The 20,725-nt window shown below is 43.7% G+C and overlaps 1 protein-coding gene across 2 annotated transcripts in view; it reads left to right on the forward strand.

Moving 5' to 3' along the window:
* Positions 1–20,725, forward strand: part of brf1a (BRF1 general transcription factor IIIB subunit a) — a 58,547-nt gene that overhangs the window by 22,900 nt on the left and 14,922 nt on the right. For both annotated transcript variants that reach the window (XM_020501266.2, XM_031788099.1), the window contains exons 8-16: positions 556–649; positions 767–893; positions 1,025–1,064; positions 1,186–1,278; positions 2,026–2,289; positions 10,624–10,685; positions 10,815–10,896; positions 16,624–16,679; positions 17,057–17,325. In XM_020501266.2, the coding sequence (XP_020356855.2) occupies positions 556–649; positions 767–893; positions 1,025–1,064; positions 1,186–1,278; positions 2,026–2,289; positions 10,624–10,685; positions 10,815–10,896; positions 16,624–16,679; positions 17,057–17,325 (1,087 nt within the window). The remainder of the gene's footprint in view (positions 1–555; positions 650–766; positions 894–1,024; positions 1,065–1,185; positions 1,279–2,025; positions 2,290–10,623; positions 10,686–10,814; positions 10,897–16,623; positions 16,680–17,056; positions 17,326–20,725) is intronic.

Below are 20,725 nucleotides of genomic sequence, written 5' to 3' on the forward strand. Positions count from 1 at the left end.
GCCTTTCTTGCTTTTCCTCAGCTGCAATATCAGATGAATGAATTGCTTATCATTAATCATGTAGAGGATTCACTTACATAGAGGAAAGAGAAGTTTAGAACTTGTTACTCAATATTAAGTGAATGTGTGAGAGAGACCATGGGATTTCTAAAAGCTACTAGAACAACAAAGACCATTCAAACTACTTGCGTAAGAACAGAACCTTACATCCATCTTCAAACAGACCTTGCTACTGTCAGTTACATAAAACATGGGTTACAGTACTACTGAATTGATGATTTATCTAATGGCTTAGATTATTTACATTTTAGTCATTTAGAAGACGCTCGTATCCAGAGTGAGTGCATTCATTTTCACACTGTTCCCTCGTGGGAATTGAAACGACAAAACCTGGCATTGCAAGCGCTACATGTTCTACCAACATTAATAGATTATTATAACGTGAATATTACAACAATTGGTAGGTAAATTGGAAAATATATGTAGATATTAAACTTGTCGGCATGGTTTGTTTCTGTGACGGAGTATTTCACCTGTGTGTGTTTTTGTTCTCAGCCCTGTTGGTCGCTGCTCGCATGCACGAGTTCCGCCGTACCATCAAAGAAATCATTAGTGTAGTGAAGGTGTGTGAGGCCACACTACGAAAGAGGTGAGCGCTGCTTGAAAAGCACATCACAGCATATTCCAAATGAAATAGGATTAGCCTGGCATGTTCTCCGTCATCTATATGAAGAGTATGCTGAATCTTTTCCTTCTCGTGGTTCAGATTGAATGAGTTTGAGGACACGCCCACCAGCCAGCTGACCATTGAGGAATTTATGAAAGTGGATCTTGACCAGGAGTGTGACCCGCCCTCTTTCATCGCTGGCCAGAGGAAGAAAAGAATGAAGCTGGTGAGGAACTGTAGGAAGGATACAACCGTACCACCTTATTTATCTTGTCCTGTTTTAACTGGTGCTTTGTCTCAATATGGCACTGCTGTTTTTTACATTCACACCCTGATATTTTGTTTTTTTCCTTCTAGCTTGAGGAAGAATTGGAGAAGAAGATTGATGATGTTCAAGGTACGGTTATGAAAAATGTCTAGTCAAGTGCCAACCAAAAAACTCTTTAAAAAAAATAAATGTACAAAGATTGCCGACTCCACTCTGACTTTACAGAGTTGTCTGGATTTTATCTCAACAGGTGAAATCCATGAGTATCAAGATGAGATTGAGATGGAGCTGGAGCAGAGCCGGCCCAAGTTGAGAGGGATGTACGCCTCCTGTGCAAAACCCGGTACGACACAGGGGTCATGCTCAGCAGCCATGCAAGTTCTCTAGTTAGGACCCCCTGGGAGGGGGGAGGTGGTGTATCTCACTATGCTGCCAGTCTGTCGCTAGAGCCTGAAACTTCCATTTATCTAAATACTCAGAAAAAAACGAAACAATTGTTCACTCAGTGCAAATGAGAATGTTATGATGACGCACATTTGCCATCTAACTGTGATGCGCTAAACCCCCTCCAACCATCTGTGCCCCCCTAGCTGATTGTGTTGCATTTCATTCTTAATCTCTGCACGCCCTCTGTAGAGGGGCCGCTGGCTGGCTGTCTGTCAGCGTGATGTAGGCCTGTTGCTCTTCTGCCTGGCCTGGGAAGCACAATCATAACACACACACACTGGGCTTTTATCAACACTAAGAGGGCTGTCGTCATGATGATACTTTGACAGTTTGATGGTACCGTAGAATTAAACCAGGTGCTTCTTTTATAAGGTGCCTTGTCTCATTAGCCGGGTTGATAGATTCAACCATAACTACATGAAGGACTCTTGACTTAATTGAAAACACAGATGTCATACAGTTTGAATTATTCTCATAATCAGCCACAACAGTGACTAAATCAATCTGCCTTGAAATGCAATGTCAGTCTCTACTTGTTCTCTGTATCATTTAGTTTTTATCAGTTTAATTAAGAAATGTCATTGCATGTAGGATTTGTAGGATTTTATTTGGATGTCTTGTTCTTTCTCTCCACCTCTCCTAGGCCCCCAGGAGGAAGAGGATGATGAAATATCTCTTCCTGATGGGGAGGAGAGGGAGGACGAGGAGCTAAAGGCTGTGGCCCAGCACCTCAATAAGGAGCTGTGTGACCAGGTGATCTCTGGAGAGGAGGATGGAGAGGGGCAGGAGGAGAGACCTCCACGCAGAGGCCCATCACTGGCCTCCCTCCTGGGGCCCATGCCCACCGCAGCCAGCCTCGGCCTCCCAGAGTCTATCAGCAAGTGCATCGGAGAGGAGAAGGAGAACGGTTAGCAAACCTGTTGCTTGTCTAGATGCTTTTTGTCCTGCTGTTAGTTTGCATCGGAAATATTCCTTACTGCTCCTTCCTAATTTTGATATTCCACTGTCTCTCACTTCTCCCTCTACTCCATATCTAGAAATGTCAAGGTGTGGGGGATTTCAAAGGTGTAAGAGATGGGATGTTGACTTTCTGTCCTGATGTGGTGAAGCAGATTGGTTTTCATGGTAGTGGGCTTCTGGGGAGTGTAGAGAGAAGGTGAAGAAAATCTAGTCATAGACGGGAATGAGTTTCAAAACAAACCGAGTCAATCTCTATGGAAGGATCAGTGTAGCCACTAAGGACAAAACATCATCTATTGTCAGAAGAATAGATTATTAGATGGGGTTGGTTTTAAGACTCACCATTATGTGATTTTAAAATGAGTCGTCGGCTTGAATCATAAACTCAGCAAAAAAAGAAAGGTCCTCTCACTGTCAATTGCATTTATTTTCAGCAAACTTAACGTGTAAATATTTGTATGAACATAAGATTCAACAACTGAGACATAAACTGAACAGGTTCCACAGACATGTGACTAACATAAATTGAATAATGTGTCCCTGAACAAAGGCAGGGGGTCAAAATCAAGTCGGTCAGTATCTGGTGTGGCCACCAGCAGTGTTAAGTACTGCAGTGCATCTCCTCATGGACTGCACCAGATTTGCCAGTTCTTGCTGTGATATGTTACCCCACCCTTCCACCAAGGCACCTGCAAGTTTCCGGACATTTCTGGCTGTAATGGCCCTAGCCCTCATCCTCTGATCCAACAGGTCCCAGACGTGCTCAATAGGATTGAGATCTGGGCTCTCCGCTGGCCATGGCAGAACACTGACATTCCTGTCTTGCAGGAAATCATGCACAGAACGAGCATATGGCTGGTGGCATTGTCATGCTGGAGGGTCATGTAAGGATGATCCTGCAGGAAGGGTACCACATGAGGGAGGAGGATGTCTTCCCTGTAACGCACATCGTTGAGATTGCCTGCAATGACGACAAGCTCAGTCCGATGATGCTGTGACACACCGCCCCAGACCATGACGGACCCTCCACCTCCAAATCGATCCCGCTCCAGAGTACAGGCCTCGGTGTAATGCTCATTCCTATGTAGTCTATCACAGTGCAATCACCAAAGCCCCATATACTACCCACCACTGCGACCTGTATGCTTTCGTTGGCTGGCCCTCGCTTCATACTCGGTGTCAAACCCACTGGCTCCTGGTCATCTACACGTCTCTGTTAGGTAAAACCCCACCTTATTGGAGCTCACTGGTCACCATAGCAGGACCCACCCGTAGCACGCGCTCCAGAAGGTATATTTCACTGGTCAACCCCAAAGCCAATTCTTGCTTTGGCCTCCTCTTCCAGTTCTCTGCTGCCAATGACTGGAACGAGCTGCAAAAATCTCTGAAGCTGGAGACTCTTACCTCCCTCACTAACTTTAAGCACCAGCTGTCAGAGCAGCTTACAGATCACTGCACCTGTACATAGCTCATCTGTAAATAGCCCATCCAACTACCTCATCCCCATTCTGTATTTATTTATTTACCTTGCTCCTTTGCACCCCAGTATCTCTACTTGCACATTCATCTTCTGCACATCCTACCATTCCATATTTTAATTGCTATATTGTAATTACTTCACCATGACCTATTTATTGCCTTACCTCTCTTATCCTACCTCATTTGCACATGCTGTATATAGATTTTTCTACTGTATTATTGATTGTTTGTTTATTCCATGTGTAACTGTGTCGAACTGCTTTGCTTTATCTTAGCCAGGTCGCAGTTGCAAACGTGAACTTGTTCTCAACTAGACTACCTGGTTAAATAGAGGTGGATCTCATCCTCCATGTCGGTGAAAGGGAAAGATATACAGTACCAGTCAAAAGTTTGGACACGCCTACTCCTTCAAGGGTTTTTCTTTATTTTTGCTATTTTCTACATTGTAGAATATTAGTGAAGACAAACTATGAAATAACACATATAGAATCATCTAGTAACCAAAAAAGTGTTGAATTAATATACATTTTTGATTCTTCAAAGTAGCCACCCTTTGCCTTTGACAACTTTGCACACTCTTGGCATTCTCTCAACCAGTGTCATGAGGTAGTCACCTGGAATGCATTTCAATTAACATGTGTGCCTTGGAATTTCTTTCCTTTATGCGTTTGAGACAATCAGTTGTGTTGTGACAAAGTAGAGGTGGTATATAGAAGATAGCCCTATTTGGTAAAAGACCAAGTCCATATTATGGCAAGAACAGCTCAAATAAGCAAATAAACCACCAATAAGAGAAGAGACTTGCTTGGGCCAAGAAACACGAGCAATGGACATTAGACCGATGGAAATCTGTCCTTTGATCTGATGAGTCTGAATTTGAGATTTTTTTGTTCCAACCTTCTTGTCTTTGTGAGATGCAGAGTTGGTGAACGGATGATCTCCGCATGTGTGGTTCTCACCGTGAAGCTTGGAGGAGGAGGTGTGATGGTGCTTTGCTGATGACACTAGGTGATTTATTTAGAATTCAAAGCACACTTAACCAGCATGGCTACCACAGCATTCTGCAGCGATACGCCATCCTATCTGGGTTGCGCTTAGACCCACTGAAATTTATTTTTCAACATGACAATGACCCAACACTGTCATTGCTGTGTAATGGCTATTTGACCAAGAAGGAGAGTGATGGAGTGCTGCATCATATGACCTGTCCTCCACAATCACCCGACCTCAACCCAACTGAGATGGTTTGGGATGAGTTGGACCACGGAGTAACAGAAAAGCAGCCAACAAGTGTTCAGCATATCTGGGAACTCCTTCAAGACTGTTGGAAAAGCATTCCAGGTGAAGCTGGTTGAGAGAATGCCTATAGTGTGTAAAGTTGTCACAAAGGTGAAGGGTGGCTATTTTGTAAATCTCAAATGATATTTGTATAACCCTTTTGGTTACTACATGATTACATGTGTGTGTTTTTGTGTTTTCAATTATTCTACAACATAGAAATAATAGTGAACCCTTGAATTGACTTTGACTGGTACTGTACATTGGCTGACCTTTTGACTCATTCTAATAGAATACTTTTTAATATGTGGCTGATCTAGTGAGATGATAATTTAAAGCAAGTCAGTGTTGGTGTGTGTACCTCTTGAGGCTGCTTTCATGGAGCTGTGTGTCTGCAATGGTTGTGTCTCAGGCCTGGCTAATTGTCCTCCACAATCTATAAACTAATATTTGAATTACATATTGCATTATCTTGGTGGTAGTTGAAATGAATTCAAATCTTGGTAGTTTTTTTCAGTAGTTAATAATTTATTTAATGCCACATTGGTGTAGCTAACTGCTGGAATTAGGTCTGCCGAGTGGCGCGGAGGTCTAAGGCACTGCAGCTCACTGCAGTCCCTGGTTCGAATCCAGGCTGCAAACACATCCAGCCGTGATTGGGAGTACGGCGGCGCACAATTGGCCCAGCGTCGTCCGGGTTTGGCGTGGGTAGGCCGTCATTGTAAACAAGAATTTGTTCTTATTAACTGACTTGCCTAGTTAAATAAAGGTTAAATGAAATAAAACTACAATCACTTTCTTTTGCTAAAAATGTGCGACGTAGGCAAGAATTTCCTTTTTTGGCATCAGACCTGCCCAATTCACACTTGAAACCTAATGCTCGCTTTGTGTTTTAATTGGCTAAATCACACATTCTGTTAACATCTGACTACAGAGCGATGGTTCTTTTGAAGTCTGACATTTCAGATTTGGATATTTTTTCCACAATGTAGTTTGGAAGTAGTGAACTATTTTTCTAATTAACTTTAGTTAACTAGGTGCCTCCCGGGTGGCGCAGTGGTTAAGAGCGCTGTACTGCAGCGCCAGCTGTGCCACCAGAGAATCTGGGTTCGCGCCCAGGCTCTGTCGTGTCCGTGGGGTGACGCACAATTGGCCTGAGACCCGTGACAATCATATCGGATCCGACCCAGACCCGTGGTTTTATTTAGAAATCTCGATTGGAACCCTCTCTGCTCCCAGATCCGGTCTCTGGTACAGATGACTTCTAATTGAAGGCTGGAAACCAGAGGCATGACTAGAGATTGTTACAATAGGTGTGCTGTAGTTTAGATGCTCTAGTCTCTGAGTAATGGCATATTAATTTACACTTGAGTCAGGGAGAGAGCAGCCAGTCTTGGCAAAGCTTTGCGTCTCGGCAACCACATGATAACTCTGTCGCAAACGTCTATATAGTTTTGTCTTCAGGGAGCACTGTCCTTTACCATTAGAGCAGGCATTGATTGAAGGCCTGTGTTTTCATCCAGGCACTTAGTCCAATCAATGACTTTGGGCCTGACCTTAACAGCATCACTGAGCACAGTCAGCCTCTGGCACTTTTTAAACGGCTCTGCTTTTATGGGCTGAGAATGTCAGCACTCAGCAAGGGCCATTTTAAAGGTGTTGGGCCTCTGGATTTAGGTAAATCTTGGCACTTCCCTGAACCATTTCAGATGTTTGCGCAGAAAACAAACTTGTGCCTTATTTTCCCCCACATACCAGGTTTTTGAAAGTCAATCAATCATTGGACAACCAAGCGCTCAAGGACTGGAGTTGTCCAGTGCTTAAAGTCCTTGGTAAATAAGTAGGCTCCTGCTTACCTAAGCATGGCTCCTGACTCTCCAATTCTAAGACTACAGTTACTACTCTGTGTAAACTTACAGCTAAACATAATATAATTCAGAGAGCATAACGACCTCTGGTGTGTGAATGTCTTAAGGCAGATCCAAGTGAACAGTGATCTCTAGTTGCTAATTTTGGACTGTTTAAAGGTCTATTTAGAAGCTATTCAAGGTGGAATAGAATCAAATGTTCACTGAGTCAGCAGCAGCACCACTCTACCCATCCGACCTACCTACCTGGGCTAGCCTTTAAACTGTGGTGTTTATCTTCCTTCCCATTTAACAAAAAGGCAATCATAGAGGTCCTCCGCTCTGTCATTTACATTCTCTACCTGACATCTGGAGATGCCTCAATTCCACAGTGAGGAGGCGGAGATGTGGGGTGTTTTACAATGCCTAGGGGCAGTACAGTCTGTAGGGCCAGGGCCAGCATGACAGATGGCCGGATAGCCAGCCCCTCGGAGGAAGGTGGGGTAAGGTGACTACTGATGACATCATAGAGATATGCATATGTCGAAAGCGGGAAGATTAGGATAAAAACATTCTAGTATGTATTTTAATCTCTGCAGGGCTATTACACTTTGTCAGGAAGTCTCACAAAGCCCCTTTGTGATTTCAAATGTAAAACCAGGCTGATTATGTGTTTCTCAAGAGCTGCAGTAGTGTCTCCTAGGCTTGGTGAGATGCTGCATCATAGTCTGTGACACATGTCATATGAGCGATTCGTGACTGGACATGATCCGTCTCCGTGGACTGGGGAGGAAAAGGAGATGCTCTGTCTGTAGCTCCCAGCCTGAGTGGAGATGACAGCTGCCGTTTACCACGGAGGAGCAGGAAGTCCTGTGCCTCAGGCTGTTACATTCTCTCACTCACACACACACACACACACACACACACACACACACACAGGGTTTTAACTCGCTGTGCGTGCATCAGGGCTAAAACCTGTTTATTGATTTAGCATGGTGGAAACCAGGGAGCACAAACACAGGATTATGTCATAAGGACTGTCAAGGCGCCATGATAACATAACTGAATGCTGTTTCATGTATGTGGTAGGGTTGGAACAGATAATGAAGTGGGCTGTAATGCTTGGTGGGACCCTATCCCAAGGTTAGTGCTAGAGATGTGCTCAACATGGTGAACCAGCACACAGCTCTGCCCCCAGCAGCACTATGAAATCTATCACCAATCTCTCGCTCGCTCACTCTCGTTCTATCCATCTCGCCTTCCCTCTGGCTCAGGGCAGGGGCCCAGGCAGGTGGCTGAGTGGGAGTAGGGTCTGTCTGGGCTCAGTCAAGGTTAGGGAGGTCATATTTTAATGGGCTCTTCTTGCCTCAGCTTGGCCTGCCCATGTCAGTCGGAGAATATTACACTTTATTTATTTCCTCTGCTCTGTTATTTGTCTTCACCACAGAGCTGCCATGTAGTCTGTTTGACTTTACCACTGGGCTGGTTTTACATGATGATGAGACTTGTCATGTTCTCAGGTTAAGTGAAAGCCTTGTGTTTGGAGCAGCGGTGTTGTTGGGGACCTCAAGGGAGTCTTGATGTTTAGGTAATAGTGATCCACCGTGAGCAGCACCATGCCACAAGCTGATTCATCCTGACGATCACAAACTCTGGAGAGTGTTTTCTGGGCAGAGCGTGGAGAAGGGAGGAGGACGCAGGTTCGAAGCACCGATGCTCCCTTCTAATTTGCTGGACCATACTTTTTTTCTTTCTCCCCCGTCCCCCTTTTTCTCTCTCTGAAATATGGGCTCAAGGAGCTCAGCGACTCTCCATCTCTATCTCTCTCACTCACACACAAAAGTGAAGCTCTGCGGTGTAGCATCTAATCTCTGACATCACATCAGAATTGGGTGTTTTTAGCTTGTGGACAGCCCCCACAGTTGATGATCTGACAGTGGTCTACCCTTCATTCCTCCCCTCCGTGGTGGATTTGGAGTGCGTTCTAGAGTGCTCCAGGGGGAGGGGGATCTACTGGTGAAGAAGTGTTCATTGTCAAAGGAAAGGCCTAAGGAATCCTGGGGCTCGTGGCATTGATACGCAGGGTGTGCTGTGCAAGAGTGTGAACAAAAACTGTAGAAGCCCATCTCCCACCATGTCATTTTTAAGAGGGTTTTATTAAAGGAGAATATAATGTAAATTGCACTGCCTTTTATCCTGCTGCAAACAACACTTTAATTAATTTGCAGCTAGTCTCGATTTACTGCCTATTTGAATTTTTTTATACTCTGTACATTATTATTTTCTTCGTTTTTTTCCACATCACATAGAGTATCATTATTTACTTGAATAATTTGTTTTGATAAAAGCAATGTAATTCACATAGTTTAAGGAAATGAATTGAACTTGTCACCAGCCCTGTTCTCATGCTCCTCTGGATGAATAGCGTGTTCTCTGTCCGTCTCCTGTCTGTGGCGCAGCTGTCTAAGGCACTGCATCTCAGTGCTTGAGGCGTCACTACAGACCCCATGGTTAGAATCCAGGCTATATTACAACCGGCCGTGTTTGGAAGTCCCATAGGGTGGCTCATAATTGGCCAAGCATCGCCCGGGTTTGGCCGGTGTAGGCCGTCATTGTAAATAAGAATTTGTTCTTAACTGACACACCGAGTTAAATTGAAAAAATTCCCCTCACACTTCACTGAAGGGAACTTTTGAGAGGGCTGGGCCAGACCTATTGGGACCTACTGAACACGACTGACTGGATTGCAACTTCTGTAATATTGCAGGTGTGTGTGTGTGGCGTGTCCTGTGTACCTGTCTCTCCTTAATTATCTGGGAAGCCTGTCTGGATGTGTGTGGCGCGGCTTTGAAGTGTGCTTCTGTGGTGAGTGTGTTAACCTAGGGAAGCATGGCTCTCTGAACACGTCAAACAGAGAGGTGACAGAAGTTAAACGGCTCCCATAAACCTGTCACATGTTGCCTCTTAAGACGCGATTCTCTTCCCTTTGACTGAGACTGTCTGTGTGTAGGCAGGCGAAGGAGTCTCACTTTATTAGAAAATGGCTAATCAAGGAGATTCATCTGTGTGTGAAAGCTGTTGTATTTGTTTCTTGCCGAAGTCAAACCCTCAATCATTTTGTCTCTGTTATCAAAGGTAATCAGACTTTCCCTTTGTGAGGAATGTTTTTTTTCCAGTCCATCATTGAAGTGTTGAGTTCCCTGGGATTTGAGAACACTCCTGTCTTGTCTCGGCATAAAGGTGGCTGTTTCTTCTCAGACAACCTGAACATGGAAAAATGGAAATGAGGCTTAGGAATCCATTGTCTCGCATCAAAATGCAAATTGACGTTTCAGCAACTCCATGAAAATAAAGCGTACCACAATCTTGAAAGTGTATTGTAATTGAAAAGACAATCTGTACAGGCAGATCTGCTTAAATCAGGCTTAAACCTATTACTTATTGTTTTTATTTTTTTATTTGTGGTGCTTATTATTTACTGCAACTCCAGGCACAATTGTTTTTGCAGAAACATACTGGATGAATTTTGTAACGTGTTTATATCGATAAACGTGTTTATATCGATAACATTGATATATCGATGTTTATATTGATATCTTTCTCCCAGAGTGGGTTGGCGTACCTGAGAACCTACAATACTTAACATTTATAATAATAATATTGAATTTATTTTTCAGATGAGGATGCTGAAAATGGAGAGCTGGACTTGAGTGGTATTGATGATGATGAGATTGAGCTGGTATGTACTGTATTTTAATTTACGTTGCACCTAATATTGAACCATCTATTCATTCTGACTTTACAGGATTGCCAGCAAATAAAGCCTGGAAATGCATAACTAAGGTCATTTATGTACCCTTCTCTGCAGTATCTCCTGAATGACAAAGAGGTGAAAATCAAGACTGAGCTTTGGCTGAAACAGAATGAAGACTACTTGAAAGAGCAGAAAGGTACAGCCACACCCAGGGAGTCTCTGTATTGCAAAATTCATGTGCCTAGTAATAGACGTCATTTGAACTGTACATTACCTTTTAATGTGGCAGGAATACAACTAGTCATGATATTTTTATCTGTCAAATAAAACACGTCAAAGTAGGCTACCTGTGCTTGTTCGCCCACTCAAATAATTCCAGCATCCAAACTACAGCCTACTCACACTATTTGATTAATGGAAATAAACATCTGTTACAAAACACCAAAATGTGTGCCTAATGACATTCAGGCGATTGCCATTGATTAGGCCTAAATGAATTGATGTGTCTTGCTGACAAATGTAGCCTTTTTTGTAGCCTGAAATTTCAGGACAGTTGAAATGGGGCTGAAACTGTCCCGGGAAAAACGGGACCGTCACCTTAACACACGGTCAACTTTCTAGACTAGGCTACAATGTGTATTACCATAAACTTCAAATAGGCCTTACCGGTAGCCAGTGTGTAGTAGTAAAAAAATATATAGGTCGTAAACGGTGAAAAAAGTCATGCTCCCGGTCATTTCAATGCATTTTTCTGAAAAAAGGTGGGTAAACGGCATTTACTTGAGTTTACCCTCGCTAGGCCTACACTACTGCCAGTAGCCTACTCTCTGTCAAGGCAATTTTAAACTCATGAACACACGCTGAATAGGAAGCATTCAATATAATACATGAGTTGAATATTTTTGACAATGACAGTTATTTGTCATTATTAAGCATTTAACAACTGAATTAGAACCATGAACTTAAACCCTGTACAAATCATGGATCTTGGAGATCTTAGAAAATGCGCTGTAAGTGTAACTGTCAACGTAACTTTTCATTATGTGAAATTGATGGCCACCATTGTTCCTGTACCCAAGAATGCAAAGGTAACTGAACTAAATTACTATTTCCCCATAGCATTCACTTCTGTCATCATGAAGTGCTTTGAGAGACTAGTCAAGGGTCATATTACCTCCAACTTACCTGTCACCCTAGACCCACTTCAATTTGCTTACCACCCCAATAGGTCCACATACGATGCAATCGCCATCACGCTGCACACTGCCCTATCCCATCTGGACAAGAGGAATACCTATGCAAGAATGCTGTTAATTGACTATAGCTTAGCATTCAACACCATAGTACCCTCCAAGCTCATCATTAAGCTCTGGGCCCTGGTTCTGAACTCCGCTCTGCAACGGAGTCGTGGACTTCCTGAAGGGCCGCCCCCAGGTGGTGAAGGTAGGAAACAACATCTCCACTTTGCTGATCCTCATCACTGGGGCCCCACAAAGGTGCGTGCTCAGCCCCCTCCTGTACTTCCTGTTCACCCATGACTGCATGGCCATTCACGCCTCCAACTCACTTATCAAGTTTACACATGAGACAGTAGTAGGCTTGATTACCAACAACGACGAGACCGCCTACATGAGGAGGTGAGGGCTCTGGGAGTGTGGTGTCAGGAAAATAACCTCAATCAACGCCAACAAAACAAAGGACATGATCGTGGTCTTCAGGAAACAGCAGAGGGAGCACCCCCTATCCACATCAATAGGACAGCAGTGGAGAAGGTGGAACGTTTTTTAAAGTTTCTCTGCGTACATATCATTGACAACCTGAAATGGTCCAGCCACACAGTGTGGTGAAGGCACAACAACGCCTCTTCAACCTCAGCAGGCTGAAGAATTTTGTCTTGTCACCTAAAACCCTCAAACTTTTACAGATGCATAATTGAGAGTATCCTGACGGTCTGTATCACCGCCTGGTACGGCAACTGCACCGCCTACAACCGCACGGCTCTCCCGAGGGTGATGCGGTCTACGCAACGCGTCACTGGGGGCAAACTACTTGCCCTCCAGGACACCTACAGCACCCAATATCACAGGAAGGCCAAAAAGATCATCAAGGACAACAACTACCCGAGCCACTGCCTGTTCACCCTGCTATCATCCAGAAGGAGAGGTCAGTACAGGTGCATCAAAGCTGGGACCGAGAGACTGAAAAACAGCTTCTATCTCAGGGCCATCAGACTGTTAAATGGCCATCACTAGCACAGAGAGGCTGCTGCCTACACACAGACTTGAAATCATTGGCCACTTTAATAAATGGAACACTCGTCACTTTAATGTTTACATATCTTGAATTACTCATCTCACATGTACAGTTGAAGTTGGAAATTTACATAGACTTTACAGAGTCATTAACTTCAATGCCATACAACACTCCTTCCGTGGCCTCCAACTGCTCTTAAACGCTAGTAAAACCAAATGCATGCTTTTCAACCGGTCGCTGCCTGCACCCGCATGCCGACTAGCATCACCACCCTGGATGGTTCCGACCTAGAATATGTGGACGTCTATAAGTACCTAGGTGTCTGGCTAGACTGCAAACTCTCCTTCCAGACTCATATCAAACATCTCCAATCGAAAATCAAATCAAGAGTCTGCTTTCTATTCCGCAACAAAGCCTCCTTCACTCACGCCGCCAAGCTTACCCTAGTAAAACTGACTATCCTACCGATCCTCGACTTCGGCGATGTCATCTACAAAATGGCTTCCAACACTCTACTCAGCAAACTGGATGCAGTCTATCACAGTGCCATCCGTTTCGTCACTAAAGCACCTTATACAACCCACCACTGCGACTTGTATGCTCTAGTCGGCTGGCCCTCGCTACATATTCGTCGCCAGACCCACTGGCTCCAGGTCATCTACAAGTCCATGCTAGGTAAAGCTCCGCCTTATCTCAGCTCACTGGTCACGATGGCAACACCCATCCGTAGCACGCGCTCCAGCAGGTGTATCTCACTGATCATCCCTAAAGCCAACACCTCATTTGGCCGCCTTTCGTTCCAGTACTCTGCTGCCTGTGACTGGAACGAATTGCAAAAATCACTGAAGTTGGAGACTTTTATCTCCCTCACCAACTTCAAACATCAGCTATCTGAGCAGCTAACCGATCGCTGCAGCTGTACATAGTCTATTGGTAAATAGCCCACCCTTTTTCACCTACCTCATCCCCATACTGTTTTTATTTATTTACTTTTCTGCTCTTTTGCACACCAATATCTCTACCTGTACATGACCATCTGATCATTCATCACTCCAGTGTTAATCTGCAAAATTGTAATTATTTGCCTACCTCCTCATGCCTTTTGCACACATTGTATATAGACTCCCCCTTTGGTTTCTACTGTGTTATTGACTTGTTAATTGTTTACTCCATGTGTAACTCTTTGTTGTCTGCTCACACTGCTATGCTTTATCTTGGCCAGGTCGCAGTTGTAAATGAGAACTTGTTCTCAACTAGCCTACCTGGTTAAATAAAGGTGTTCTCAACTAGCCTACCTGGTTAAATAAAGGTGTTCTCAACCAGCCTACCTGGTTAAATAAAGGTGGAAAAAAAAGAAGAAAAAAAAACGTGTTTTTCAACCACTCCACACATTTCTTATTAACAAACTATAGTTTTGGCAAGTCGGTTAGGACATCTACTTTGAATGACACAAGTAATTTTTCCAACAATTGTTTACAGACAGATTATTTCACTTATAATTCACTGTATCACAATTCCAGTGGGTCAGAAGTTTACATACACTAAGTTGACTGTGCCTTTTAAACAGCTTGTAACATTCCAGAAAAAGATGTCATGGCTTTAGATGCTTCTGATAGGCTAATTGACATCATTTGAGTCAATTTGAGGTGTACCTGTGGATGTATTTCAAGGCCTACCTTTAAACTCAGTGCCTCTTTGCTTGACATCATGGGAAAATCAAAAGAAGTCAGCCAAGACCTCAGAAAAGAATTGTAGACCTACACAAGTCTGGTTCACCCTTGGTTGCAATTTCCAAACGCCTGAAGGTACCACATTCATCTGTACAAACAATTGTTCGCAAGTATAAACACCATGGGACCACGCAGCCGTCATACTGCTCAGGAAGGATACGTGTTCTGTCTCCTAGAGATGAATGTACTTTGCGAAAAGTGCAAATCAATCCGAGAACAACAGCAAAGTACCTTGTGAAGATGCTGGAGGAAACAAGGGAACAAAATTGTCTATATCCACAGTAAAACGAGTCCTATATCAACATAACCTGAAAGACCACTCAGCAAGGAAGAAGCCACTGCTCCAAAACCACCATAAAAAAGCCAGACTACAGTTTGAAACTGCACATGGGGACAAAGATCGTACTTTTTGGAGAAATGTCTGATGAAACAAGAATAGAACTGTTTGGCCGTAATGACCATCGTTATGTTTGGAGGAAAAAGGGGGAGCCTTGCAAGCCCAAGAACACACCCCAACTGTGAAGCATGGGTTTGGCATTATCATATTGTGGGGGTCCTTTGCTGCAGGAGGGACTGGTGCACTTTATGTGGTGAAAATTACATGGATATATTGAAGCAACATCTGCCCACATCATTGGTGGGCAGAACTGAAAAGGCGTGTGCGAGCAAGGAGGCCTACAAACCTGACTCGGTTACACTAGCTCTGTCAGGAGGAATGGGCCAAAATTCACCCAACTTATTGTGGGAAGAATGTGGAAGGCTACCCGACGTGTTTGACCCAAGTTAAACAATTTAAAGGCAATGCTACCAAATACTAATTGAGTGTATGTAAGCTCCTGACCAACTGGGAATGTGATGAAAGAAATAAAAGCTTAAATAAATAATTCTAATATTATTCTGACATTTCACATTCTTAAAATAAAGTGGTGAACCTAACTGACCTAAGACAGGGAATTTTTACTAGGATTAAATGTCAGGAATTGTGAAACTGAGTTTAAATGTATTTGGCTAATGTGTATGTAAACTTCCGACTTGTAAACTTCCGCAACTGTATATACTGTATTCTATACTATCTACTGTATCTTAGTATATGCCGCTCTGACATTGCTCATCCATATATTTATATTTTCTTGATTTCATTAATTTACTTATGTGTATTAGGTATTTGTTGTGAAATTGTTTTATATATTACTTGTTAGATATCGCTGCACTGTCGGAACTAGAAGCACGCAATAACATCTGCTAAACACGTGTATGTGACCAATAAGATTGGATTTGTTTCGCCGTGGAAACAGTTCCCATGGGCACACAAATCCCAGACAATGTAATCTTATGTCATTGCATAATCAAATGCTTCTAACTGAAACTATCGGCATAGTATCATTAACGTATACTTATTGGATGCACATTGGTGTCTAGCTCTAGGCTAGTGATATTGTCGACCGTCAGCTGATCCAGGAAAGAAAACAAATATTGACAGACAATAATAAAGCAAAATAAATGGCCTACTTCTGGCCCCGGATGGTACGGAGAACATCAGTATCTGTACGCACCTGAAAAACAAAGCAAACGATGATAAATTGAATGCGTTGGAATAAAGGCTATTTTAATCACAAACGCATGGTGAAAATGAGGAAGTGCAAAGAAAAATCAATGCATGAAGGAGCTCAGCTGAGGTCAAAATTCAGCACAACTGAGTGGACAGTGCCACCACATAGAAATAAATCATGACAGGTGGGGATGTTAATTTCATTGGAAGCTTTTATTTTCATATTTATGACTGCATTTTAAACAACTAGAAGAATGGTTAAATTAGCATTTATTTAGAGAGCCCCTGTGGCCACAACACACCAGGCACATATTGTAATAAACTGTTTTGTATTGACTCTTTACAAATAACTATTTCCAATTGAATTCCCCCAATCCATTTATACTTTCAGAAAAGGAAGAGCGGATAGCGAAAGAGAAGGAGCTGGGGATTTACAAGGACAAGAAGGTATATATGTGCTGTGTCAATGTGTGTGCATGTTTTCCACTCTAGTGGGTTTATCATTTCACGTCAGTATTTGGCAAGGCCCAGCCTCCTTGTTAGGTCCAACATCTGCTCTCTGGTTTTCACTAGCTGGATTAACTGCAGCGCAATAGATACCTAATGAGGTGTGGAGTCTTTGACAGCACTGATTCAACCACCTTATGCCATGTTGTCCAAATTCACAATCAGCCCCCTCCCATAATACTACCGCATAGCTAGAGCATCCCTTTGTTGTGCAAAGTATAGTTACAAATGTACATTAAGCTAAAGCACTAATTTGCATAAGTCATTGCATTTGACTGGATACTGAGTGATTTGAAACCCCACTATGTGCCCTGCAGCCCAAGACCTCCAAGAAGCGGGCTCCGATCCATGCCAGCACAGCCGACGAGGCCATAGAGAAGATGCTGGAGCAGAAGAAGATCTCCACTAAGATCAACTACGATATCCTGAAGGAGCTGAATGTCAAGCCATGCGCCAGTCCAGCCCGCCAGACAGCAGAGTCTCCGAAAGGAGCCACCCCTGGAGCCCAGAGGCTGACTGGACGATACCGCAAATCCACCAATGTCCCTCTGAGCCTGGGCACACCACTCAGCAGCCTGGGCAAGAGGTGGGTGAATCAGAACCACAGGGTGACTCAGTCTATCTAATAATACCACTGCTGTTCACTGTCATATATTGTTCAATATATTCAGTATTGGCTGATTAAGCTTCAAGACTGACTGATGGCAGCAGTGTTGAATAAATGGGAGATGAATGGAAATGTGAGTGATGCAACAGTATTTTTTGTCCTTCTCTGAGCCTCCTGTCTGTCACTAGGGGCAACATGCCCACTTCCCAGCCTGTTGAAGCGATGTTGCTGCTCTTCTCAATAATGATGAGGCTGCACTTTTCCTCTAGCCTGGAATAATCACCAGCGACAACCAGACAGATGCTTGCGTTCCTTTTTTTTGTTTTTCTGGAAGGCTGTGGACTCACTCAGACCGCCACTCACTCCAATGTGCTTCCCTGAGATTGACCTTTTCTTTCTGCCAGGATTTGCTTGATCTCATTCTCTCTTTCTTTCCCGCTTTCTCAACACACACATTCAGTATGTTGTGAGGCTTTCTTCTGAAGTTAATCAGGTTTCTTCAGTTTTGAGTTTTGACTTTTCTGTTTGCTTGGTATTACTGAAATTGGTTTCCCCCAAAAAACTCTAAAACACTCAATAAATCAAATTTGTGTGGAACCGTCTTGCAGGTGTACAAGTCTTAGACCCAGCTCAGCCTAGACCCAGCTCAGCCTAGAGCCAGCCTTTTAGTGACATCCAGGAGAGCCCCTCCCTCTTCTTAGTGCAGTAAGTGTTACTGGAGTCATCTGGTTGCAGCTCCTCCCTTCATCCTACCCTCTCAACCCATTTTCATGAGCTGAAATAAAAGATTGCAGAAATATTCCATACACACAAAAAGCTTATTTCTCAAAGTTGTGCACAAATTTGTTTACATCCCTGTTAGTGAGCATTTTTCCGTTGTCAAGGGCTGTTTCCAGATAATTTTATCTTTATTTCTCTACCATAAGCCACCTCCATTGTCATTTTTGAGAATTTGTCAGTACGTCCAACCGGCCTCAACCGCAGATCACATGTAACCACACCAGCCCAGGACCTCAACATCTTGCTACTTCACCTGCGGGATCATCTGAGACCAGCAACCTGATTTGTATTTCTGTCTGTAATAAATCCCTTTTGTGGGGGAAAACTCATTCTGATTGGCTGGGCCTGGCTCCTCAGTGGGTGGGACTTTATGAACTGTAACTCAGTAGAAGTGTTGAAATATAGTATGTTGCGTTTTATATTTTTGTTCAGTATAGTTGCACCAGTCAGAGTAGCCTAGCACTTCTTTAGAAAGCTGACGTTTACTGTAGCTTACACACTCAAGACATCTCCAGTTACGTGTTTTTTTTCTGCTGTTGAAGAGGGCTTCATGGATGAACCTTTCCCCCCTTTAAGAATTACAATTTTCCCTCCAACTGTCCACCCGTACATAAAAAAAAATAAAATGCATTCATGTCAGTAAATGATTCATGTACATTATGGTTATTGAATCATTCATTGTACACTTTCAACACTTGTTTTTCCTGAATGGAACAGTGCTTTTGCTAGCAGGTAGCTTTTAAGACTTACATCCACTTGCTGAGAAAAATCGGAACTTTGCACTTTAGTTCTGCTTGCTCAACAAAAATAGTTTTAACCACAGGATGGGATCACACCATGGTTTATCCAAACAGTTACTTTTTCTATATCACTATGTTGATAATTTGGCATCTTTGCTGTACCTCAGAAATGGTGACATTCAACTGAAAATATGACTTGCCCATTGACTGCAGAAAGAGTCCTTTCACTGGTTGTTTGACGAGTACACCATTACTGGGGCTCTGAAAAGGTTGCTGTATGGTTATTTAAAAGGCGAGTCAGGGAGAACTAGAAAAGTGGAGGAGAGCGGTGGCTGACAGTAAGTCCATTGTGCTGCCTGCTTCCAGACCTTACTGACTGCTACACTGAAGCATTGTGCTCCTTCTCACCTTCCTCCAACCACTGCTCTGCTCCCCCATACTCCACTCCACTTAAAGGTTCTTCCCTGTAGGAACCGGCCCCTGGCCCTGCACAGTCTCAAGCCTGCTTTATACAGGGTCTCCCATCCTCGGTCATGGCCAGCCTGGCCTCCAGGGAAGGCCTCTGAGCTCCCCCTTTCCCCAGCCCTTCACCCGGTCACAGGCCTGTACTTTACAGGACTCCCACCCGCCAGTCCTTCAATCCCTCCATCCCTCTCCCTCCATATTCCTCCACGCCTCTCCAGCCAGCTGCCAAACAGGGCCTCTCTGTTCCCTTCATTCTGACTGGAGGCTGGAAAAGCACTCTTCCAGAAATAGCCCAGATAATTGCCCTCCAGTGATTTTTTTTCTTCCCTCTTCTCCCTCCTTAATCTGTTCCCATTCAAAGCTGTTTTTCTTTCTTCTCTTTTTAAAGCCCTTTTCCCCATTCAACTTTTTGGGGAGGAATACTTGACTCCATATTTCAACAAGGGGAGGGGGGTTGTAGGGTTTCGGTCTGTGTTGGGTTTCAGAAGTGTAAATCTAACCCTAAAGTTCTAGTTGAAGCTCTGTTCCACAGTCTGAGAGGGTTGTGACAAGAGTTTTTGACCATCGATTTTCTCTCTGCTGCCTGTGAAGAATTAACAACTTTCTCTGCATTTCTATTCAGCCTCTCAGAGCAGGTGTCATCAGCAGAGTAGTGTGACATCAGATCATCCCCACATGGACCAATATGTTTCACACTTTATTTTCAGTCCACTCTAAAGAATTGTTTTTCTACTAATAGTAGCAGCTCTATTGGGAGAGTATAATCTCCCTCTGGTTTCTAGCCCTTCCCTGGCCTCTCTCTGATCTCCCCCACTGCCCTGCAACCCCTGACTGACTGTGACCACTAAGTATTTCCATGGGATTTCTCTTGATTTGCTTCTCACAGGAACCAACTCTTTGGGTGCCACTGCCTGGCAGTCTCCACCCGTTACAATACTACAGACCAGAGGGCATCCCATCCTACGTGTGGCATACGTTGGGCTGGACAGCCCAAGAAGCACCACGGGAACCGTTGAGATGGGCAGAGTTTATATTAGTTGTAGTTCATTGTTCCACAGCCTGAACCAGTCAAATAGTCTCTCTTGAGTAGTAACGCATGGACTGACGGATGCACTGAGTGCCTTTCTTACTATACATTGTTTTATACTCACCACTCATGTATTAGCACCTGCCTTGGTGACAAAGGGAGCCATCTTGTATCAAAGCACTCAGACAATTATTCTTTCAGTTCTGTGAGCCCAGGGGCATACTAAACAGTGAAAGTGTCTGAACCAGAGTGGTCTGTCTGGAGATCCCAGAGGAGAAGGACTGACTGTTGGCACCAGCCAAATCCTTTTCTCACTACTGCTGGTTTCTCACCCTCTGCCAGTGTGAAGTGCTCATCATCACATAGT

Source organism: Oncorhynchus kisutch, linkage group LG14, assembly GCF_002021735.2.
Source record: "Oncorhynchus kisutch isolate 150728-3 linkage group LG14, Okis_V2, whole genome shotgun sequence".
Classification (NCBI taxonomy): domain Eukaryota; kingdom Metazoa; phylum Chordata; class Actinopteri; order Salmoniformes; family Salmonidae; genus Oncorhynchus; species Oncorhynchus kisutch.